Consider the following 24,952-nt stretch of genomic DNA (forward strand, 5'->3'; position numbering starts at 1 on the left):
AATTCAAGTGCCTTCCCTTTGTTGATTATTTCCAATTTATCGTGATATAGAGGGTTTGTAGGAAGTTGCTTTCATGGTATTTTCTCCCCTAGATTGTGAGCTATTGCAGAGACTGCCATTGGCTTTTTTTTATAGCTTTAGAGCTCTGAGCCCTGAGTCTCTGGCGCGTTTATGGATTTGACTGATTGACTAACAAGGCGGTGGGACTTTTGGATCAGTTTTTTCCCCTTTGGGTGCCTCAGTTAGTTCCTCTTTAAAAGGGGGGAGTATTTGTATAGCATACTGTAAAGTACAGTAGATACTCGAGCAACTGCTCCAGGATGACCGAATCAACTTGTGTCCGGGGAAAGCCTGCAACTAGGCTCCAGTACCCCTAGCAAGTCCCTCTAGGCCACTAATTAAAAGCTATCTAGAAAGACCTTTTCCGGGTTAGAGAGCATAATCTAGTGCTTTTCACGGGGAGGCAAAGGGAAGTGACTGGCCCAAGGTCACACAGCAAGACCGTTAAAAGCAGAACTTGAAACCTTTTCGCCGGATGGGAAAGGAATTGTGGACTGAAGGAGAGGAGAAGGTCCTATCCAATTCCCATTCTCCCGGGACGTCCTCTAAATTACCCCCCCCCCACCCCATTCCTCACATGCGCAGGGGCACAGCGCTCCGTCCCCGCCCCCTGGACCGCTCCACTCCCGAGGCTGAGGTTCGGCGGCCGCACAGCCCCCTGGGAATGAAGCCCCCACCACCACCACCGGGGGCGGGGGCAAAGGAGTTGCCATGGAGCCGAAAAGAGGCGTCCAGGGGGCGGGGGTTGCTTCGCTCGGGTGCCCAGGGCGTGGGGCTGCTCCATTCCTGCCCGGGGATGGGGGTAGGGGGAAGGGGCATTTAAACGCCCCACCCTCGGGCCCCAGAGACAGTTTGTCCCACGGGAGGGGCTTCCCCCAACCCCTGGCTACCATGCGGTCTGGGTGGACCCGGCAGAAATTCGTTCTGACCTTGGCCTTGACCTTGGTCCTAGTCCTGACCTTGACCCTGGTTCTGGTCTCCGTCTTGGCCCTAGAGGTACCCAAACAGGAACCGGGGCCGGGCCGGGGTCGAGGGGGCCGCTACTTAGTACCCATCTATGTCAGCAGTTGGGCTGTGCTGTTGCCAGGGGGCAGCCGGGAGGCCGAGCGCTTGGCACGCAAGTTCGGCTTTGTCAACCTGGGGCAGGTAGGATACCCGGGAGCCTCGCTAGGGCTCTGGAGGCTGGCAAGGGCACGAATGCCACCATCTTCCCTACTCCCTGGGCTCAGGTAGTAGCTTCCCAAGCCTTCTAGTGGGACACCTCAGGCTCCACGCCCCACCCCCACCTCAGGCACAGTCTCCTCCCCTTCCCCCATCTATCTGTTACTGAGCTGCCCTCTCCCTACAAGCTCCCGATCCCCCTTCTCCCCCCCCCCAACACTAGTACAAACTCCTCTGCATCCCAGTGGATTTTCTCTTTTTCAGTAGTTTATTAAGTCATTCAGCTCTGTTGGGGGCCCTACCTATGCAATAAGTGGATTTTTAAAACAACAAAAGGCTAACAACTATCCCAGACCTTAGAGAATTTTGAGATAAGATAAAATTGCTCCCAAATCAATAGAATACTAAGGAGCCGCTTCAGAAATGGTCCTGGATGGGGGCAGCTAGGTGGCTCAGTGGATAGCCACCAGCCTTGAATTCAGGAGGACCCTAGTTCAAATCTGGTCTCAGACACTTAACACTTCCTAGCTGTGTGACCCTGGGCAAGTCACTTAACCCCAGCCTCAGGGGGAAAAAAAAATGGTCCTGGAGAGAAATGGAGTCCTGAGCTAGGATCCCTGTCCCCTACCCAAAAGTGGGCTGTCACAGCTGAGCTTAGCTGGGGGGGGAGGACAGAAGGGATCCAATTGGATTGGTATCAGTGGGACATCCAGGTGGAGTTTGGAGCTAGGAATTGCTCGTCTTTCCCCAAGTTATTACTCCCTTTCATACACTCTACCTTCAAGCTAAACTAGACTGCCAGATGTTGGTTAAACTCATGGGTCCCTACCATCTTCCTGAATCTGGTCTCTGTTTCCACTTAACCATTGGCGATATTGGCCACCATCATGTTTTAAATTTTTTTTCCTTCCATACATTTTTTTTAGTGCCAGAAAATCCCTCTATTCCTGTAAATATCTTTTGGGTGTGGCTAGGTGGTACAGTGGATAGAGCACCAGCCCTGATCAGATCAGGAGGATCTGAATTCTGTGATCTCAGAGACTTGACATTTCCTAGCTATGTGACCTTGGGCAAGTCACTTAACTTCTATTGCCTCAGCAAAAATAAATATTTATCTTTTAATGTATCAGGCAGGTGAAAGTCTTAGTATTAACAATGATTCCAAAGCTTAAAGGAACCAAATTTTACAGGAGAGGAAACTGAAATCTAGACAAGGAAGTGGCTTGCCTAATAGTAAACACCAGAGGCAAGATTCAAGCTCATATACTTAGCTATTCTGTGCTTAATAAAAGGTTTTGGACCAAACATCAGAGGCAGAGGTTCCTTGAGTGAAGGAGAGGGTTCTTTTTAATCCTAGAGAACATGGTCAGAGGTGCAACGCCCACTGGGAAGAGTTAGGTTTCTTGAGTACAAGAGAAAAAGATTTAAGAAAGAGAGGGAGTCTTTAAATGATGGAAAGATAGCTTACTTAGCTACCCTCCCCACCAAAGCCACGACTGGTACACTTTTTATCTGTGATTGGCCTGACTCCCAGGTCTAGAATTCAACTTCACCACATCACCTCACACCAAGGCTTCCTCTGTTTCCCCTTACTTTCTTCCCTTAACCACAGGCAGCCCTGAAGGCTCTGTCCTTGGTCCCCTTCTCTTCACATGCTCTAACTATTGGTGACTGAGGCTACTTCCATGCCTTATCTTTTTTCTCCCCTTTTATACATTGTTATTTTTTAGTGTGAGAAATTCCCCATCTCTGTATATATTTCTCTCTTAATGTGTCTCAGCCAGTCAAGTAGCAAATCTTAGTATTAACAATGGAGTTTCAGGAGATGCCATCATGTGGAGGAATAATTTCCAACCATCTGTGAAGTACTTGACATTGTTAAAGTTGCAAAGTTTCCCTGAGCAAGGGGGAGGCAGTTGGGGGGAGGGAGCATATATATTTCAATTCCTCACTGTGCAGATGGGAGACTGTGGTCCAGTGGGAGTGATGGGTTTGAAGCTCAGCACCAAATGATGAGATTGAGGAGAACAATTGGCATCAAATGTTGAGGTTTGGCCCCAAATGTTGGGCTTTGGGCATATAGAGAATTCACAATGGCCTTTCTCTTTGGCAAAAAGTAGATTTATTTATGAGAAAAGGTTACAGACAAAATGAAGAGATAAAATAGACACCAGGAGTGGTGAAATGCCATGAGAACAGGTCTGTATGTAGCATTAGTGGATCTAGCCAAGGCCTTTGATACTGTCAGTCACGAGGGCTTAAGGAAAATTATGTCAAAATTTGATTGCCTGGAGAAGTCAATTTCATGATGGCCAGCTTGCTTGGGTTTTAGACAATGGACAGCTCTTGTGAGCTTTCCCAGTCACCAATGGAGTGAAACAAGGAGCTGTGCTTGCTCCCGTGCTTTTAGCATGATGTTTTCAGCTCTGTGATCAAACCCCTTCAATGTGGAAAAACATGGCTTCCAACTCAACTGCTGCAACAACGGTAAATTCTTCAACTTGAAAACAATACAAGCCAAAACTAAAATGGAGAGAATGTCATTATATGGTTTTTGGTTTGCAGATGATTGTGCGCTCAATGTAGCCTCCAAATCGGAGATGCAACAAAGTATGGATGATTCTCTGCTACATGTGTTAATTTAGATAAAATATAAATACAAAGTAGATGAAAGGTGTATACAGGAGGCACTGGAGCCTCCTTGAGGAAAACTAAGGATTCTAAGGAGTGAAGGTGAGAAGGGAAAGCATTACCAGCAAGGAAGACAGCTAGGGAGATGTAGTATTGGATGTGAGTCTAGCCTAGTATCTGGAACATAGTAGGCATTTAATACAAACTGATTGAGAAACATCAAGTTGGACTGAAGAGTTGTGAAAAGTCCTTCCTTTAGTGGCTAAACTCCTTGAGAAAGCTTTCTACAATCAATGCTGCTTCGTCCTTTCTTCTGCCCGTTTTCTTTCTGCAATTTGACGTCCAAACTCATCATTTTTAGTGAAATTGTAACCAAAATTAACTGACAATCTAATGGACTTTTCTTGTTCCTCATCCTTCCTGATCTCTCTTCAGCCTTTGACACTGCCTGATCCCCTCTTCTTGTGGTTTTCTTACTTCTCTGACTGTTCCTTCTCCATTTCTTTTGATGGATTTTTCTCTAGCTCATACTTGCTAGGGCATATCTCCCCCCAGCTCCTAAGGCTTTGTCCTGGATCTTCTCTCTCTGTAATCTTTGTACCCTGTACTTGTTATTAGTTTGCATGGATTCAATTATCATCTCCATGCTTATGATTCTTGGATTTGTTTATCTAACTGTAACATTTCTCTGCTGACCTCTGGTCTTACATCCCCCTACTGCTTATTAGATTGCATGTCCCATAGATGTCTGAAATTCCACATGCCTAAAACCTGAATTCATTACTGTGAAGGATACACAATATCCTATAAAGATAGTTTTCAACATTAACTTTTTTAAAAAATAGTTTTTATTTACCAGATATATGCATGGGTAATTTTACAACACTGACAATTGCCAAACCTTTTTCAACATTAACTTTTATAAGATTTTGAGTTCCAAATGTTTTTCTACCTCCCTTGCTTCCCTTCTACTTCCCCAAGATAGCAAATAATCTGACATAGATTATATATATAAGTCATATTAAACATATTTCCACATTAGTCATGTTGTGAAAGAAGAATCAAAACAAAAGGGGAAAATCACAAGAAAGAAAAAAAAGTGAAAATAATACTATCTGCATTCAGATTCCATAGTTCTTTCTCTGGATGTGAATAGCATTTTTCATCATGAATTGTCTGCTGAGGAGAGCTAAGTCTATCCAACTTGATCATCTCACAATGTTGCTGTTACTATCACTGTGCACAATATGCTCCTGATTCTTCTTATTTCACTCAGCATCACTTCATCTGAATCTTTCCAGGTTTTTCTGAAATCACTATTTTATTTCTCCAAATATATGCAAAGATAGTTTTCAACATTCACCTCTGCAAAACTTTGTGTTCCCAATTTTTCTCTTTCTCCCCCCTTCCTACTTTCTTCTCCCCTAGACAGCAAGCAATACCATATAAGTTAAACATATGCAATTTTTCTAAACATATTTCCATATTTGTCATGCTGTGAAAGAAAAATCAGATCAAAGGGAAAAAACAAACAAAGGAAAAAACAAAACACTAAAAACAAAACACATTTTGCCTCCATAGTTCCCTTACAAGTCTATTGGAATTGCCTTGAATCACTTCATTGTTGAAAAAACCCAAGTCTAGCAGAGTTGATCATCACATAATCTTGTTGTTGCTGTGTACAATGTTCCCTTGGTTCAATTTACTTCACTTAGCATCAGTTTATGTAAATTTTCCAGGCTTCTCTGAAATCAGCCTGCTCATAGTTTCTTATAGAACAATAATATTATATAACATACATGTACCATAACTTATTCAGCCATTCCCCAATTGATGGGCATCCACTCAGTTTCCAGTTTCTCGCCACAGTTTTGCATATGTGAATCCTTTTTCCTTTTTTATAATCTCTTTGGGATACAGATCAGTAGAAATACTACTAGATCAAAGGGGATGGGCTTTATAGTCCTTTGTTGCCCCAGTCTCTAGCCAAGGGTTTGGTGCTTTTCCTAACCAGGAATACCCTCTGCTTGTGTCTTGATCTTATCCCCTCCTCAGTGAATTACTCCTCCAGTTATTCCCTTAATTTGTCTCTACTCTTCAGTCTGTACCTTAAGTATTCATGATTTCTTCTTTCTTATCATCTGTATACAAACTTCCCTCTCTACTATCTCCAGTAGAGTACAAACCCCTTTGAGAACAGATTATTTCCCATATTTTATTTGTATTCCAGAGCCTGGCACAAGTAGCATGGACTAGTGAAAAGAACGCTATTGGATTGGGAGACTTTGAATCCTGATTTTGCTCTTTTCAACCTCTTTGATCTTGGGCAAATCAGGACTCTTTGAGCCTTTATCCTTTTTAAAAGAAGGGTAGCCCCTCTAAAGTTACCTTCTAGATCTAAATATAAGGTTTAAATAGATGCTTATTACATACTTGTTGGATTGGATTGGATGTAATCAGGAGAAAGTCACATAATTTTTTTGAATGTCTCAGTTTCCCCATCTGTAAAGCAAGGATAATTATAATAACTGACATGTAGTACTTGATAGTTTGCTTTAAAAAAAATTTAAATATACTATCTCATTTGCACCTCACAATGACCCTCGCACATAAATACTGTGGAGAGAATGAGATCCATTTTACAAATGAGAAAACTGAGGCTTGAGGAAGGGAATGGACTATTCCAAGCTCATTCAATTAGATGGTATCATAAAGTGAATTTGATCCCAGTTTTCTCCTCACTCCAAATCTAGCCCCTCTCTCACTGTAAGATGCTGTTGCTTTCTGACACTGCTGCCTTTCTCCTTGAGTTATACGTTCTGAAAATCACATGTCACAGACATGTGTGGAGTTATGAGGAGAATCATAGGGACACAGTATCTCAGAAATCCAAGGGAGGAGAAGGAGAAAGAATTTCAAGAAGAGCAGAGTGGTCCATAGTATCAAATTCCAAATGGAGATAGATAAAGGAGGTTAAGGTCTGACAAAAGGCCATTGGAGTTAGTGATAATGAGGTCATTAGTGACCTTGAAGAGGCTTGTTTCAATAGAGCAATAGGAGAGGAAGCCAAATTGCCAGGACTTGATGAGTGAGTGGGTATCAAGGGAGTGAGGGTGGGAACAAAGAAAGAACACACAGAGTTACATCCCTTGGATTCCCATACAGATACATCTATGGCTTCAGCTTTAACTCTCCTATCCAAGAGTTCCCATCTTGAATTTCTACCTGGATGCCTCCTTACATCCCAGACTCAGCATGTTTAGAATGAAATCCATTGTCTTCCCCAAGAAACCTCTTATTTCCTCCCAGTCTCCCCAGGCTGGAAACCTCACAATGATCTTGATCTTACTTCAAACCCCAGCATGCAACAATCACCAAGTGCTAGAGATTTCCTACTATTATTTCTTCTCTTTGTTTGCATAGCTACCATCTTGGTTCAGACCTCTTTTAGTTCCCACCCAAATTCTTTATTTACTAATTGGTCTTAAGACTACTTAAAAATATTTTAAAATACTATTTTGTTTCCAAATACATACAAAGATAGTTTTCAATATTCACTTTTGTAAAATCTTGTGTTCCAAATTTTTCTCCCTCTTCCCCCCCCTCCCCAAGACATCAAGGAACTGGATCTAGGTTAAACATGTACAATGAATTCTTCTACATATATTTCCATATTTGTCATTGAAGAGGTCAAAAGGAAATAGCCCAAGACACAAATAATTAACAGAGAAGTTCCTGTCTTAGAATAAGTCAAAGGAGATAACCTGAGACACAAATGATTAATAGAATTTAACATCCTTAAGAGAAATTCCTGTATTATTTACAAGTCTTCTTAGGAACCTCTTTGATATACAAACAACTCTATAACCGAAGAAAGCAGAAAAGTCCTTTGCAAATATAAACTCTGTTTTGTGATCCTGTTTCATGTATAAAATGAATCTCCAGGGACAGCTAGGTGGCGCAGTGGATAGAGCACCAGCCTTGAATTCAGGAGGACCCAAGTTCAGATCTGGTTTCAGACACTTAGCACTTCCTAGCTGCGTGACCCTGGGCAAGTCACTTAACCCCAATTGCCTCAGGGAAAAAAATAAAACAAAACAAAAAAAAAAAAACGAATCTCCAAAATTGTATTCCTTGCACTAGGCTTTTCTCTGCCTTTTGACCGTTGAATTTGCTGTGGTGTCTCCTTCCAGGCAGTTTGGCCTTTCTCCCTGGAGGCCAATTGCCTACCTATCCCTTTCCTAATCAATAAAGATTTTGTTTTGGCACAGCATTGAGTAAGAGAATTCATTCACTAATGAACCCAGCCTTGGTACTTTGGAAGGGAGGAGGAGAGAGATAATCAGACAGCCAGGAAAAGGAAGCATTGACTCATCTCTGCCTTAGAGCCTCATCATTTTGCCCTCATCAGTCATGCTGTGCAAGAAAAAAAATCTGATCAAAAGGGAAAAAAAACACAAGAAAAGGAAAAAAACCAAGCAAACAAATAATAAAAAATACACAAAATACTATGTTTCGATCCAATTCAGTCTTCATAGTTCTCTCTCTGGCACTTTCCATCACAAATCTAAGACAAATTCTAAGTAGTCTCTTGTTTCCTTTGGATGGCTCTTCTCTTTCCATCTCACCCTCTAAATAATTGCCAGACATTCTCTTAATGTATGGGATTGATGGAGTCCCTCTCCATCTCTAAAACCTCTATGTTTCTTTGTGGCCCATAAGCTAAAATACATGCACTTTGCTTAGCCTGAAATGCTTTAGATATATCCACAATCTGACCCAGCTTTTCGAACCATATTTCACATTACTATTTTTTGTACACTTAATGTTCTAATCTGCGTGAACTATTGTCTAATCTTTCAAGGCCACCATATTTTTGGAATGGATCTCTCTTCAAATCATTATCCACATCCTTATGTGTATTTAGTTTCTTCCCACTTCCCTCTTCCTATAGAATAAAAGCCCTTAAAGGACAAAGACTCTTTATTTCCCATTTTTTCTTTGTATCCCCAGAATCTAGCATGGTAGCATAGTACAGTGGAAAGAACTTTTGGGTTTGGATTCAGAGGAACAATTATTAGACATCAACCCAGGCACTGGATGTACCAAAACTACAATGACATTCTATCAGAAGAGAAGTTTGTATAAATAAATATATATACAACATGTAAAAGCAAAATCAAGGTAAATTTGGGGAAGAGGGCACTACCAGCTGGAGGAATCAGGAAATGCTTCATGTAGATGGTATTGACTGAACAGAGGTTTGCAGAAAAAAAAGAGACAGAGGTGAGGAAGGAATATATTCTAGTTATGGGGAGAGATGTTTGAGACATGGAGAAGGGAGATGTTAGTGTGTGAAATATGAGCAAGAGCACAAATGCCTCTTGTGGGGGGGTGCATAGAAGACAGGATGTGTAAGAAAGTTAGAAAAAATATGGGGGAGGCAGATTTTAAAGGGTTTTATATGTGATCCTAAAGGCAATAGGGAGCCATTGACATTTATGGAATAAGGGAGGGACAGAGTTGGACTTTAAGAGATCATGACAGTTGTCCAGTGAGTAGAGTTAGAACAGACTTGAGAGGCCATCCATGTCAACCTCCTCATTTTAGAGGGGAGAAATTGAGAGGTTAAATGATTTGCTTTTAGTAATCCTTCTCCCTCCTAAAGGCTTGAGTCAGCACCTGAGTATTCTTGGGTGAGTCCCCATCTGCACAAATAAGGGTTTGGACTAAGCCTTTTCTGGCTTTATAGAGACCCTGAACCTGTGGTCTTCCATGAAACTTTCCTCCCAGCCATCCACTTTTCCCAGAGAACTTTTCCTGGATCTCTTTTCTGATCCCGACCCCTTGCCCTGTACCTCCTTTCATATTTACCTGTGCGCATCAGATATCCCAGTTAATAAGAGGTAAGCTTCTTGAAGGCAAAGCCCACATCCCTTTTTATCTTTGTTCTCACAATGCCTACGAAGGGCATTGAGCAGAACAGATAGTCAATGTTCATTGAACTAAAGTGTATTTTGAGTTTATTGAACTAAATGCACCATACATTGTATAAACCATACAAGCTGAAGTGGATATAAAATGTACATAAACACCCATGTACACTGGCTCCTCATTTCCTGCACACTTAGATGAAGTTCCTCAGATCTGGAGGCTGAAGAAGGCCCCTCCATGCATTATCTTTCCAGACAGCATCACCACTGTGAGCTCAGAAATAGCGACATCCTCTGAGTCTCAGATAGTCTTCCCCGACTGTTTCCTATTGCTTCCCCAATTTTCTCCTTTTCAGCTCAGTCACAGATAAATAACCAACCCGTCCCTCCTCCCCAGAGTCCCCACCATGTCCCAGGAAGTCAGCAGAGCTGGCTGCTGTGTGGCCAGGCAGAATCCCACCTTTATGGGGAAAGAAACAATGAAAGGGAATCCTTGGGAAGTTGGCTACGGCTCCAGGAGGTGATGGCATGCCAGGGGGTGAGCTGTGAGCTTCTTCTCACTAGTATGAGCAATCCAGGAGACCTATTCAGCCTCAGCTCCTTTGGCTTGGCCATCTCTGCAGGTCATCCCGGGCCAGCATTATTACCACTTCCACCACCGGGGTGTGACTTCAAGAGCCCTTAGCCAACACTGGGGCCACAGCCTGAGGCTGAAGAAAGACCCTAAGGTGAGTGGGGGAGGGGAAGAAGAACTTCAGATTTGCTGACCTTGTCCATTATACTTGCTTCCCTTCTCTGGGGTTGGGGGAGGATGAGTTAGAGGCTATTATTTATACCCTTAAAATCATATAAGTCTTCTTAGATTTTGAGGCAGTGGACCTGGGCAGCAAGCAACTTGTCCATGATCAATGAGTATGTAGAACTAGAATCATGGGACTGACACAGTAATCCAATCTGTTCTTCCAAGTCTGTAGCAATGAAGAACTTATTCCTTTTTTTTTTTAATTTTAATTTTTTTCTGGTTATCCATTTACATTCACATTAAAAAAATACATTTCCTTATGAATCATGTTGGGAGAGAAAAATCAGAACAAAGGGAAAAACCATAAGAGGAAAAAAAAAAGCAGAAAAAGAAAAAAATAAGTGAAAATAGAATATGTTGATTTACATTCAACCTCCAGATTTTTCGCTTTGGATACAGATGGTGTTTTCCATCCAAAGTTTATTAGAGAACCCATTACTTCTTGAGGCCATTTATCCCACTTTGGAACAACTCTCATTATTAGACAGTTTTTTTTTTTTATTATGTTGAACTTAAATCTACTTCCCTGAAACCAGCAGTGACCAGTATTTTGGAACTAGTTACATAAGAGCATTTATAGCTTAGAAATTCTCTAACACTGCCAGTCAAGGCCTGATTTGTTATCCTGTTGATTGTCTAGACTTAAGACATTATGGAAAAATATTTTGAATTTTCTGAGAGCCTGATTTATTAAACATTTATTTAGCATACCCCCTAACTGAAACCCATTCTTCCTTTTTTGGCCTTCTGGGACCAAGCAGAACAAATTTAATCCCTCTTATCCATCACAACCTTTCAAAGACTTCAAGTCAATTATCATTCTCCCAAAATCTGGATAAATATCCTCAATTCCTTCACAGACTCGGTTTTGAAGCCCTTCTCCATTCTCATTCTTCCTTCCTCTGGAGCCCCAGATCCCCAGCCTCCTGGTTCAGGATTTTTTTCCTGTTATATCAAGCATGTTATGAAAATTAATCCCAAGGAGGTTGTGTCTCTCCTGAAGTTACACAGCGTGAGGATGACACAGCCACAATGAAAGCCCAAGTCTCCTGCCAATGTGGGGCTCTTTTCAAGATAATAATAGCTAGATAATAATATAATACTAGATAATAATATCTAGTTTATGTATATAAAATCCTTTAAAATGTGTAAAGGACAATATGTGTGTGTGTGTGTGTGTGTGTGTGTGTGTGTGTGTGTGTGTGTGTGTGTGGTATAGATATATATGTAACACACATATATAAATATAATACACACACATATTCTCATTTTATCCTCAAAATAATCCTGGAAAGTAGATACTATTATTATCCCCATTTTTCAGATGAAAAACCTGAGGTTGGGAGAAATTAAGTGATTTGAGTAAAGTCACCCAGCTAGTAAACGTCAGAGGCTAGATTTGAACTCAGGACTTTGTGACTTTAAGTCTAACAATTTATCCACTATGCTACTTACCTGACAAGCCTCCACCTTTCTGTACCCAAAACTCAGAGAGTATCCTTACATTGGCTCATGAGGTATGTGAATCTCCACTATCATTCCACTCTACCCCAACAGCTGTTTGTTGGCTCTTTAAAAAACATTACAAGTTTAGTAACTAACAATGAAAATATAAAAATATGAAATTGGCATAAAATGTTATGTTCATGCTGAAAGCATTTAACAGGGTAAGATGTAGTGTGGAGTAACTGATAGAGAACTAGTCCTGGAGCCAGAAATAGGATTTTTGGAATTGAATGTGGATCACAACATAGTGTTTTCACCTTTTTTTGTTGTTGCTTGCTTGTTTTTCATTTTCTTGCTCTTTTTTTCCTTTTTGGTCTGATTTTCTTTTGCAGCATGATAAATGTGGAAATGTCTATAGAAGAATTGTACATGTTTTACATATATTGGATTACTTGTCGTCTAGGGGGAGAGGGAAAGGGACGGGGAAAATTTGAAACACAAGATTTTGCAAAGGTGAATGGTGAAAACTGTCTTTGCATGTATTTTGAAGAGAGAGAAAGAGAGGAGAGAGAGAGAGAGAAGAGAGAGACAGAGAGAGAGAGAAAGGAGAGAGAGAGAGAGAGAGGAAAGAGAGAGAGAGAGAGAGAGAGAGAGAGAGAGAGAGAGAGAGAGAGAGAGAGAGAGAGAGAGAGAGAGAGAGAGAGAGAGAGAGAGAGAGAGGAAGAGAGAGAGAGAGAGAGAGGGAGGGAGAGAGGGAGGAGGGAGAGAGGGAGGGAGGGAGAGAGGGAGAGAGAAAGAGAGAGAGAGAGAGAGAGGAGAGACAGAGATTTAACAAGGTCAACCCTCATATATTATTAACAAGCAACAAATTCCTCCTTCCAGGTTTGTCTGAGGTTTTGCTTCTTCTGGTTTTTTCTTTAAAAACCAAAACAAACCAAAAACCCTTCCCCTACGTTTTTCCTCTAAAGCTTGTATGTAGGCATTGGGGCAGACAAGTGGCAGAATGGGTAGAGTAAGGATAATATTTGAAAACAAGAAGCTCTGAGTTCAGGGCAGGCACTTAGTAGCTATGTGACCCCGTGTTACTTAATTCTATTTGCCTCAGTTTCCTCATCTGTAAAATGAATTTGAGAAGGAAATGGCAAAGCACTCCAGTATCTTTGCAGAGAAAAACCCAAATGGGGTCCTGAAGAGTTGGACACGAGTGAAGGAACTGAACAACAGAATAGTAGATGGCAAATGATAAAAATGAGTGCTTGGAGAATTTCCCTGGTGCCTGATGTTTCTGAGCAGGGAAGACAGAAATGGTGTTCTTTCAGGTCCACTGGTTTGAGCAGCAAACACTGAAGCGCCGGGTAAAGAGAGATTATTTTGTGCTACCCAATGACCCCTGGTTCTCCAAACAGTGGTATATGGTAAGAAGGGTGGCAGCTGGGTGGGGTGGGAACTCCAGAGTCCCTGGATAAGGAGTGAGGGGGCCAGGTGAGGAGCAAGGCTTCCCCTAAGCCTCAGTCTCCACTGTTGGGAGTTTGGGGCCCCCAGGCTGGGGAAGTCCCCTGCAGGGACCTTCTGAGGCTCCCCTTCTAGAACAAGCAAGTCAAACCTGACCTGAACATCCTGGAAGCTTGGAAAAAAGGTTACACAGGCCAGGGGGTTGTGGTGTCCATCCTGGATGACGGCATAGAGAAGGACCACCCTGATCTGCAGGCTAACTTTGTGAGTGCAGGGACCTGGGGAGGCAGGAGGGCAATGAGGGGAATGTGTTGGGAATGGGGGTGGAGGTAGAGTTGGGATTATTAACACTCTTCTTCACCACCCCCCCCCAATTGGAAGGGAGCCTTCACACTAAGCAAAAACTCAACAGAGGGAGGAATGGGATAGTAAAAACACAGAATGGAGAATCAGAATCTGGGTTGGAATTCAAGCTCTTCTGCTTACTGACTGTGTGATCTTGTGAAAGTCACTTCTCCTAGATGACCTTGATTTCTCTCAACTTAGAGTGTTAAACCATATACTCCAATCAAACCAATCCATCCTCTTCTCTGTATATCACATTCCACCCCTCATTGGTTTTGCTTTTGTGTCACAACTCTTTCCCTTCCCAACTCTCTCTCCTTCCTCACCCTCACATCCTAGAAACCTTTTTCTCCCTCCCAGGCACAGAAACCCTTTAAAGCTCGTTTTGGTTTCAGTATTCCCTCAGGTTCCCCAAATTTATTTGTATTTATTTATTGGATATTTGCTTTTTCTTCCCAGTGGAATGTAGAAAGGGTCTGGAAACAGACCCTTTGAAAGCAGGATCTGTTTCACTTTTGCATTTATTTAAGTTCTTTTCCTCAGTTACATGTAAAACAATTTTTAACATTTGTTTTTAAAAATTTGAGTTCCAAATTCTCTCTCTTCATTCTTTCCCTTGATTAAGAAGGTACATGTGAAGTTATACAAAACATTTTCATAGATCATTTTTGTCTTTGTAGCTTCAGCACCCAACACAGTGCCTGGCACAGAATTTACAATAAATAAATACTTATTAAACGGAAGAGAATCCCATATAACTTTAAAGTCCCTTCCAGGCATAAATCCTGCAGTTCTCTGATTTTAGTTCAAATCCTATTGCTTTTGCTAGGTAGTTATGGAATCTTAGAGAAATCAACCCATACCTGGCCACGAATTCTTTCATCATCCCCCAACAAATGGTCATTCAGCCTTCACTTGAAGATCTCAACTGACCATCATACAGATGATCTCCCAAGGCTGACCATTTCACTTTGGGATGGTCCTTATTGTTGGGAATCAAATCCCAACTCTGTCTCTAATTAGCTGTGTGATCTTGGCAAGCCATTTTATGTTTATGGCTTCAATTTATCCATCTAAGTGGGGCTGGAGTGAGCTAAATGTTTCTAAGGTTCCTTCTAACCCGAAGTGCTCTAATCCTTTGATCCAGGACCACCTGGCCAGTTATGACTTCAATGACAATGACCCTGACCCACAGCCTCGATACACTCCTATGGATGAGAATCGGTGAGTTCCTTGCTCAGGAGCTTCAGAGGGGGACACATGGGTCTCTCAGAGCTTCCACTATGAGGAAGGAAGGAACTTCTCACTCTCTTCCTCCTTTTCCCCAGGCATGGGACCCGCTGTGCTGGAGAAGTGGCGGCTGTTGCCAACAATAGGGTCTGTGGAGCAGGTGTGGCCTACAAGGCCAAGATTGGAGGTAGGGACCCTGCGAGGAGGCACATCGAAAGGCAGCCCTATGGGGTGGGAACCCCTACTTTGGAAGTGATTTCCAGCTAGAGGTTGAACTAGAAATCCCTTAAGGGCTCTTCTTGTTATATATTTATGTTTCTGAGAGTCATGAGGGTAATCTTCCTCTAGAAGAAAGGTTCTGGCATCCATGCTCTGGTCCTGCTCTCTCTCTCTCACAAGGCAGGGTGCTGAGGCTCAGTGTCAGAGAGGGTTCTCCAGGTTCGGCCTGTGGGAATTACTGTCTGTTTAGTAGACTGGGCAAGTGAAGGTGTTTCTGAAAGCTAGTGATCAAGATGATAAATGCAAGGGCTGGAAAGGCCCTTAGAACCTGGGATGTCAGAGCTGGGAAATTGGTTCCTAGAATCCAGACTATTGGGGGCTCCTACAGGGAGAATCACTTATTAGTGATGAATTTTGAAGGGCCCTCTCAGAAAGCATCCAGTCCCACCCTTCTCTAAAGTAACAATCCCATCCCCAACATTCTTGATCTGAACACCAGTTCTTTGACCACTGCTATTTTCTTTTGGCCCTTGGAGATCTTCCTCCTTACAATGTCCCCTCTTGCTCCTAGTTCTACTTCTGAGGCCTCCTAGAACAAGTCTTTTTTCCCCACATGACCATATTTCAGATATTTGGAGACATCATCATTTACTATTTACCTCTCAGGATCTCAAAGCTGGAAGATACTTGATAATGGTCACCTTGTCCAAACACAGCCCAAAGCATGTCTCCTCACTGCAAAATCCTTGGTGGGTGATCATCCAGCTTCTGCTTAAAAGACCCCTATGATAAGGAATTTCCTACCAATCAAGTCAGCCCATTCCATTGCTGGGCAGTTCTGGCCATGGATGTTTTTCCTTCTTTGGAGCTAGAATCTCCTTCCTTAGGACTTCCATTGTTTATTGTTTATTCTTAATTCTCCCTTTTTGGGGGCAAGAAGAATAGGTCTGACCTCTCTTCCTAACTTCTGCATTATTGTCTCTCACATACACCCTTTCTCTCCTCTGCTTCCATCCTTCTAATGTCAGTCCTTATCATCTCACACCTAGATTAGTGCCAGAGCCTAGCTGCCTCAAGCCTTCATCCACCATCCATTCAGCCAGCATTGTGATCTTTCCACAGCACAGGAACACTGTATGACTTTAAGTTAATTAACCCCTGGACCTCATAGTCCTTATTTGTAAAGGGAGGAAGGGGGCTTGACTAAATGCTCTCTGATGGTCCTTCTAGCTCTGATGTTCTAGGCTCTGAAGTCCCTCCAAGGCTGGGGATCTAAGATTTGAAGGCATTTCTAGATTAGACAGTCTATGATTCTGGGGCCCCTCCTAGCTCTGATGTTCTAGGTCAGTGGTTCTCCAAAGATACACCAGGAGACAGGTGAGTTGTAGATAGATGTGCCCCAAATTGTACAGGATTTACATTAAAAAAAAAAAACAATCAAACCATGTGAATTCCAGTTTCCTAACTTCTCTAGGATATGCCCAGATTCTTCTCAGCAGAGAACGTTACTTTATCAGCAGCAAAAACTGTTTGAGAAGTTCTACTCTTAATTCATAGGATATTCTTCCAAGTTCTGATGTTCTCTGTTCTAGAGGCCCTTACAGGCTATTGGGGGAGGTGTGTAGTAGAATATAGAGTCCTACAGGAACCTGAATCTTGGCATACAAATCCAGGCCAGGGGTGGCGATCAAGAAAACCTTGTGAAGTGGGTAAAAGCCCCAGCCCCAGTCCCCCACCCCACCCTTATTTCTCTACCTTCATTCCCAGGTGTGAGGATGCTGGATGGCTCCATCACCGACATTGTAGAGGCCCAGTCCCTAAGCCTTCAGCCACAACACATCCACATCTATAGTGCCAGCTGGGGTCCTGAGGATGATGGGCGCACTGTGGATGGCCCAGGGGTGCTGACTCAAGAGGCCTTCTCCCAGGGGGTCAACACTGTGAGTGCAAGCTATGGGCCTGGGTCCTAGGATTCTTTTCTATCTCCACATCCACCCAAGACAAAACCTTTGATTTGCAGTTCAAAGTCTATTTTAATTTACAGCTAAGCCCAGACTCAGAGAAAAAGTCAGATTCAATTCTACAAACATCTACTCAAAATTTACAGGCTTCAAGGTGCAAGTAGTGGGAGATGATGGTAATGCGCTCTCTCTTTTTTAATTAACTCCATTTTTGTTGATATTTTTTATTTTTACATCCCCTAAATGTTTTCCTGTATCTCTCTCTCTCTCTCTCTCTCTCTCTCTCTCTCTCTCTCTCTCTCTCTCTCTCTCTCTCTCTCTCTCCTCCCATTCAAAGAGCCATCCTTTATAAGAATTGTTTTTTAAAGAAAAAGAAAATTTTTTCTCACAATTTTTGGTCCAATTTTTCTTGTACAATGTGACAAATATGAAAATATATTTAAAAGAATATACATTTTATAGTATTTTATTTTTCCAAATACATGAAAAATAGTTTTCAATATTTACCTTTGCAAAACGTTGTGATTCAAATTTTTCTCTCTTCTTCTTCCTTTCCTCCTCCCCAAGATAGCAAGCAATGTAATATAGGTTAAGTATGTATAATTCTTCTAAACATACTTCCATATACATAATGCTGAGCAAGAAAAATCAAATTAAATGTGAAAAAAGAGAAAGAAAAAAACGAGCAAACAAACAATAACAACAAAAATTGAAAATACTCTGCTTTGATCCACATTCAGTCTCCAAAGTTTGCTCTCTGGATGTGGATGGCACTTTCCATCACAAGTGTGATCACAAGGAATTGACTTGAATCACCTCATTGTTGAAAATAGCCAAGTCCATCATAGTTGATCATCACATAATCTTTTGTTGCTATATATGAGATTCTCTTGGTTTTGCTTACTTCATTTAGCATCAGTTCATGTAAGTCTTTCCAGGCTTTTCTGAAATCAGTCTGCTCATCATTTCTTGTAGAGCAATAATAGAATTGCACAAATTACAAATAAAGTCTGATCTAAACAATTGGAAAAATATCAAGTGCTCTTGGATAGGGCAAGCAAATATAATAAAGATGACAATACTCCCTAAACTAATCTATTTATTTAGTGCTATACCAGTCAAATTCCCAAGAAATAATAACAACAAAATTCATTTTGAAGAACAAAAGGTCAAGACTTTCAAGGGATTTAATGAAAAGGAAAAAAAAGCAAAAGTGGCCTAGCTATACCAGCTAGGTATTATAAAACAGTGGTCATCAAAACTATTTGGTACTGGCTAAGAAATAGAGCAGTTGATCAGTGGAATAGATTAGGTTCACAGAACAAAATAGTCAATGACTATAGCAATAGTCTATTGCTATTGTTTGACAATAGTTATAGTGTTTGACAAATCCAAAGACTCCAGCTTTTGGGATAAGGATTCACTATTTGACAAAAACTTCTGGGAAAATTGGAAAATAGTATGGCAGAAACTAGGCATTGACCCACATATAACTCTGTATACCAAGATAAGGTTGAAATGGGTTCATGATCTAGGCATAAAGAATGAGATTATAAACAAATTAGAAGAACATAGGATAGTTTGCCTCTCAGATCTGTGGAGAAGGAAGGAATTTGTGACCAAAGAAGAACTAGAGATCATTATTGATCACAAAATAGATAATTTTGATTATATTAAATTTTGAACAAACAAAACTAATGCAGACAAGATTAGAAGGGAAGCAGTAAACTGGGAAAACATTTTTACATTCAAAGGTTCTGATAAAGGCCTAATTTCTAAAATATATAGAGAATTGATTCAGCTTTATAAGAATTCAAGCCATTCTCCAATTGATAAATTGTCAAGAGATATGGACAAACAATTTTCAGATGAAGAAACTGAAACTATTTCTAGTTACATGAAAAGGTGCTCCAAATCACTATTGATCAGAGAAATGCAAATTAAGACAACTCTGAGATACCACTACACACCTCTCAGATCGGCTAAAATGACAGGAAAAGATGATGATGAATGTTGGAGGGGATGTGGGAAAACTGGAATATTGATACATTGTTGGTGGAACTGTGAACAGATCCAACCATTCTGGAGAGCTCAGAAAGTTATCAAACTGTGCATACCCTTTGACCCAGCAGTATTTCTATTGGGCTTTTAATCCAAAGATATCTATCTTAAAGGAGGGAAAGGGACCCACAAGTGCAAAAATGTTTGTGACAGCCCTTTTAGTAGTGGCAAGAAACTGGAAACTGAATGGATGGCCACCAATTGGAGAATGGCTGAATAAGTTATGGAATATGAATGTTATAGGATATTATTGTTCTGTAAGAAACAACCAGCAAGATGATTTCAGAGAGACCTAGAAAGACTTACATGAATTGATGCTAAGTGAGCTGAACCAGGAGATCATTGTACATGGCAACAAGAAGACTATACAATGATAAATTCTGACAGACATGGCTCTCTTCAACAATAAGATGATTCAAACCAATTCCAGTTGTTCAGCAATGAAAATAACCATCTACACCCAAAGAGGGAATCATGGAGTTGAGTGTGGACCATAACATAGCATTCTCACTCTTTATTCTGTTGTTGTTTGCTTGCATTTTGTTCTCGTCCCCAGTTTTTTTCCTTCTTGATCCAGTTTTTCTTGTACAGCATGATAACTGTATAAATATGTATATATATATATATATATATATATATATACGCATATACATATATATATATATACATATATATGATTTAACATATATTTTAACATATTTAACATGTATGGGACTACCTGCCATCTAGGGGAGGGGGAGGGGGAAGGAGGGAACAATTTGGAATAGAAGGCTTTGCAAAGGTCAATGCTAAAAAATTATCCATGCATATGTTTTGTAAATAAAAAGCTTTAATAAAAAATAAAGAAAATAATAGAATTGCACATATTTAACCTATATCAGATTACTTGCTGTTTTGGAGAAAGGGGGAGTTAAGAGAGAAAGGGAGAAAAATTTAAAACACAAAGTTTTACAAAAATGAATTTTGAAAACTACATCGATCTGGAAAATAAAATACTATTGAAAATTTAAAAAGAAAAAAAAAGAGGAAGATGATAACAAAAATTTAGAAAAGATTGTTAAAAAAAAACCTGACAATATATGCAATGCTTTATATTCCCTACCTCGATTTCTGCAAAGGAGTAATGGAAGGGATCTCCTTATAGAGGATGGTGATTCTTTCTAAAGCTCAAAAGGATGTGCAAAGTACTTTCCTCTCAATAACCTTCTGGAAAATGCCCCCATTTTACGAGTAGGAGAATCAAGGTTCAGAGAGAAGTGGCCTATTTAGGGGTACACAACTATAATATGACTGCTACTTTGCCCAACTATCTACTAGATGCCCATCCTTGCCCTGAACCTTATACCCTAGCAGTCAGACCTTGAGATTATGATACTTAGATGTTAAGAGAAGGAAGTACTAAAGCCAGATTGAGTCAGGAGATATGCTTTCAAGTTCTGACCCCAAAGATCATTCAGTCTCCCTCAGTTTCCTTTTTCTTGGAGATGCATGGCAGTGTAATGTGAAGTGAGTTAGCCCTGGAGAGCATCTCAGTCATTTAGAAGCCATGGGACATTGAACAAGTCTTCCCTCTGAGCCTCAGTTTTCTCACCTGCAAAATGGAAATAATTACATACTTCCTATTTCATAGGACTGTGGAAGTAAAAAAATACCTTGTAAACTATAAAACACTTGAGGGGAAAAAAGGATGTTATTCTAATGTCTTTCTATTTTTTAAAACTTTTTTTTTTTTTTGCTGAGGCAATTGGGGTTAATTGACTTGCCCAGGGTCACACAGCTAGGAAGTGTTAAGTGTATGAGGTAAGATTTGAAGTCGGTCCTCTTGATTTCAGGGCTGGTGCTCTATCCACTGTGCCACCTAGCTGCCCCCCCCCCTTTTTTAAAAACTCTTTACAGTTAGGAATAGCAAGGGAAAGGGCTGGATTTAGAGTCAGGGACATAGTTCAAGTTCCAATTCTGCCCCTTACTATCTAGGTGGCCCCTGGGCAAGATATTTCATATCCCCTCAGTTCCCTCATCTATAAAAAGTGAATTGCCAGATAACCCTGCAATTCTGGGAATCTCTGCATTCCTGATGGCTACAAATGGCATTCTTGGCCCCAGTTGCATCTGGTCTTCCTCATACTCCTGGTGAGGGAGGTAGTTCAAATACTGACATAGGATAGGATATCCTGAACTTCTATCCTGAGGGTCTGAGCCTGAATCCTGACTCCACCAACTTGCTAGCTATGGGATCTCAGGCAAATTGCTTAAATTTTGTTTGCCTTAATCCACTAGAGAAGAAAATAGCAACTATTCCAGTATCTTTGCAAAGGAAATCCTATGGACTCTTGATGGTACATATATAACCTATGTCAAATTGCTTACTCCTTCAGAGAGTGGGGGTAGGGGAGAAGAGGAGAAAATTTGAAACAAATGTTAAAAATTATTTTACATGCAGTAGGGAAAAATAATATAAAATACTTTATAGAAAAGAAGAAAGAAAACTCTAAAGAGAGCATTGATGTGCGTAGACCATAGGGTCACTATATTGGACATGGCTGATAAATACTAGGAATGTAAAGACAAGAATGGAACAATCCCTTCCCTCAAGTACTTTACCTGGGGTAGCATTGAGGGATTACAACATCTACACAAGGAAAGAAATATAAAGCATAGACAGGGTACTATCAAGGAGGAGAAAGAAGCAGTAAGTCCTGAGAGATCAGAACTAAGGACAGCTCCCTGGGGATTTGGGAGCAAAGAGGTTTCATTCACCCTCTTTCTTGACTGCCTTTCTGAGTCTGCTCTCCTGGCAGAGTCCCTCAGCAGTATCAATGCTGCTCAGTTCTTAAATCTTCCTAGATCAATAGATAATTAATAAATAATAGGTCATAAATAATTAATAAATCCTCCCCAATTAATTGTAAATGAGGATGCTGACCCTGCACAATAGAGGAGGCCTGGAAACCCTCAAAATCCTTGAAAACAACAATCAAAAGTGAATGTTGTAGGGGCAGCTAGATGGCACAGTGGAGAAAGCATTAGCCTCGGAGTCAGTCTCAGAAGCTTAACACTTCCTAGCTATGTGACTCTGGGCAGGTCACCTCAATTGCTGCAGCAAAAAAAAAAAAAAAAGTTGCAAAATTATAAAGAACAAGCCTGACTGAAAAGAAGAGATATGAGAAGACACTCCCACCCCACCCCTGTGCAGGGGTCAGAATAGTCAACAAGCATTGTACACTATATATATTCTTAAAACTTTTTCAGTTGTGCTGATTTTTTCATCTTTTTTTTTTTTAATTAAAATAACTATTTAAACAAAACAACTATTTGTTACATGGGATGGCTCTTGAGAAAGAAGATAGGAAGGAGTATTGGAGGAAATTACATTTGTTTTTTTTTAAAGCACATCAATTAAACTCCCCCCCCCTCCACCCCCTAACTCCCCCCCCCCCAGCAATTGGGGTTAAATGACTTGCCCAGGGTCACACAGCCAGGAAGTGTTAAGTGTCTGAGTTCATATTTGAACTCGGGTCCCCCTGATTTCAGGGCTGGTCCTCTATCCACTTTGCTCCCTACCTGCCCCAATTAAACATTTTTAAATTAAAAAAAAAATCCTTGACCTAATTAAAATCCTTTATTTTATAGTTAGGGAGTGAAATGATTTCTCCAAATTCACAGAGATCATAGGATCGTATTTTTTATTTTTTGAAGCATTTGTAAGACTTACACAGCTAGTAAATGTCTGAGGCTGCATTTGGACTCTCTCTGGTTCTCCGGACTCCAGGGCCAGTGCTCTCTACGGCACCACTCCTCTTCCCCTGTAGGATCGTATTTCTAGCTGGCGAGATCCTTAAGAGATCTAGGACCTATTCATTCTACGGGAAACTGAGGCTCTCAGAGAAGAGACGCAGAGCATCCCCGCTCCTTTCAGGGATTCCTTATTCCTCCGCCCTCCCCACGCCTCCTTGGCGTCTGACCGCCTGGGTTTCTGACACATTTATGGAGGGACTTTAGGCAAATTTTCCCCTCTCTGGGTCCCATTTTCCCAGGTTGCTGAAGAGGGTGCTGAGCTAGACTGGTAAGGTGCCCTCCGGCCCACAAGCATTTCCCCCCCTTGCCCTCCCCCTCTCCCCCAACCCCCCGACTCCACAGCGCCCGCCTTGTTCGCAGGGTCGAAGCAATCTGGGCACGCTGTTTGTCTGGGCCTCGGGCAACGGCGGCCTTCACTTTGACAACTGTAACTGCGACGGTTACACCAACAGTATCCATACGCTGTCTGTGGGCAGCACCACCCAGCACGGCCTGGTGCCCTGGTACAGCGAGGCGTGCGCCTCCACCCTCACCACCACCTTCAGCAGCGGCCTCACCAACGACCGGCAGATTGTGAGTGTCGGCCCGTCCCGCCCTCCTGCCCTCCCCCCTCCTGCCCCTCCACCGCAGCTGCCCGCTCCCCTGCCTGCTGCCGCCCCCGGGCCTCCTGCCTGGGGACCACTCCTCCCCACCCCCACCTCCAAACACCTTTCCCCAGGTGACCACAGACCTGCACCACAAGTGCACAGATAAGCACACGGGAACGTCGGCCTCCGCGCCCCTGGCTGCCGGCATGATCGCGCTTGCCCTGGAAGCCAAGTAGGTGAATCCGGGCTGGGTGTGGACTTCTTCACCTGCGCCTCTGTCCCCAAAGGCCCTGCTCCGTCTCTGCCCTCCCACCCTCCTTCACACTCATTCCACCGGGGGAAAGGGGCAGGCTGGGCACCATTCCTGAGGGCACGACTCCTTCACGGGTCCCTTATCTGTGAAGTGGGAACAGTTCGCCAAATGATCTTCAAAGACCCTTTAACCACTGACAGTCTGTATTTTTCCAGCCCTGATTTCTGTGCTTTAAAATCCCTCCTAATTCTGACATGTGTTCTAAGGGTACTCTTAACTCTGACACCCTCCCCCCACCTTCTAAGGGCCCTCTCAGCCCTGACATCCATGTTCTGAGGCTCCCGCCTATGACAATTCCTCCAGTTTGGCCCTATCTTCTGTTCCTCCTTCACTTGTCTCCCTTGAGATCCTGAGTTTTTCCCTTCCTCTTCTCCCACCTCTGACCCTGTCCTTTCATCCACAGCCCATTCCTTACCTGGCGGGACATGCAACATCTAGTAGTGAGGGCTTCCAAGCCAGCCCAATTGCAGGCTGAGGACTGGGCCACCAATGGAGTGGGACGCAAAGGTGAGGTGTGTGGGGAGAGGAGGGGAGGGATTCCCCCTTACCCCTGGGGGGTCTGCCCTGGACTCCAGAACAAAGAAACAGATCACCCCTCACCTATCTCCCCACAGTAAGCCACCACTATGGCTATGGGTTGCTGGATGGTGGGCTTTTGGTGGACTTGGCCAAGAAATGGACTATGACTCGACCCCAACTGAAATGTTCTATCAAGATCGTCAACACACCTATGTGAGGGCCCCCTCGCTTTCTGCATCTCCCCTCCTCAACATGTACCCCCAGGCCCTGAGATTCATGAAATCAATCACTCTTTAGAGCTGGAAGGGGGTCAGCCTTCATGTTGTAGATGAAGAAACTAAGCCTAAAAAAAGGCAGGGGGTTATTCAAGCACATATGGCTAGAAAGGTTTGGAACTCAATCAGTAGACCCCAGATAAAAAACATATCTCTAGAGTA

The 24,952-nt window shown here is 42.1% G+C and overlaps 1 protein-coding gene across 1 annotated transcript in view; it reads left to right on the forward strand.

The window, feature by feature from the left end:
* The first annotated feature begins 779 nt into the window (after positions 1-779).
* Positions 780-24,952, forward strand: part of PCSK4 (proprotein convertase subtilisin/kexin type 4) — a 29,440-nt gene continuing 5,267 nt past the window's right edge. The window contains exons 1-11 of the mRNA XM_074304508.1: positions 780-1,206; positions 10,409-10,513; positions 13,353-13,448; positions 13,621-13,749; positions 14,978-15,054; positions 15,159-15,247; positions 17,047-17,219; positions 23,457-23,669; positions 23,815-23,915; positions 24,400-24,503; positions 24,611-24,728. Of these exons, the coding sequence (XP_074160609.1) occupies positions 952-1,206; positions 10,409-10,513; positions 13,353-13,448; positions 13,621-13,749; positions 14,978-15,054; positions 15,159-15,247; positions 17,047-17,219; positions 23,457-23,669; positions 23,815-23,915; positions 24,400-24,503; positions 24,611-24,728 (1,460 nt within the window). The 5' untranslated portion in view covers positions 780-951. The remainder of the gene's footprint in view (positions 1,207-10,408; positions 10,514-13,352; positions 13,449-13,620; positions 13,750-14,977; positions 15,055-15,158; positions 15,248-17,046; positions 17,220-23,456; positions 23,670-23,814; positions 23,916-24,399; positions 24,504-24,610; positions 24,729-24,952) is intronic.

This window comes from Sminthopsis crassicaudata, chromosome 1, assembly GCF_048593235.1.
Source record: "Sminthopsis crassicaudata isolate SCR6 chromosome 1, ASM4859323v1, whole genome shotgun sequence".
NCBI classification, from domain to species: domain Eukaryota; kingdom Metazoa; phylum Chordata; class Mammalia; order Dasyuromorphia; family Dasyuridae; genus Sminthopsis; species Sminthopsis crassicaudata.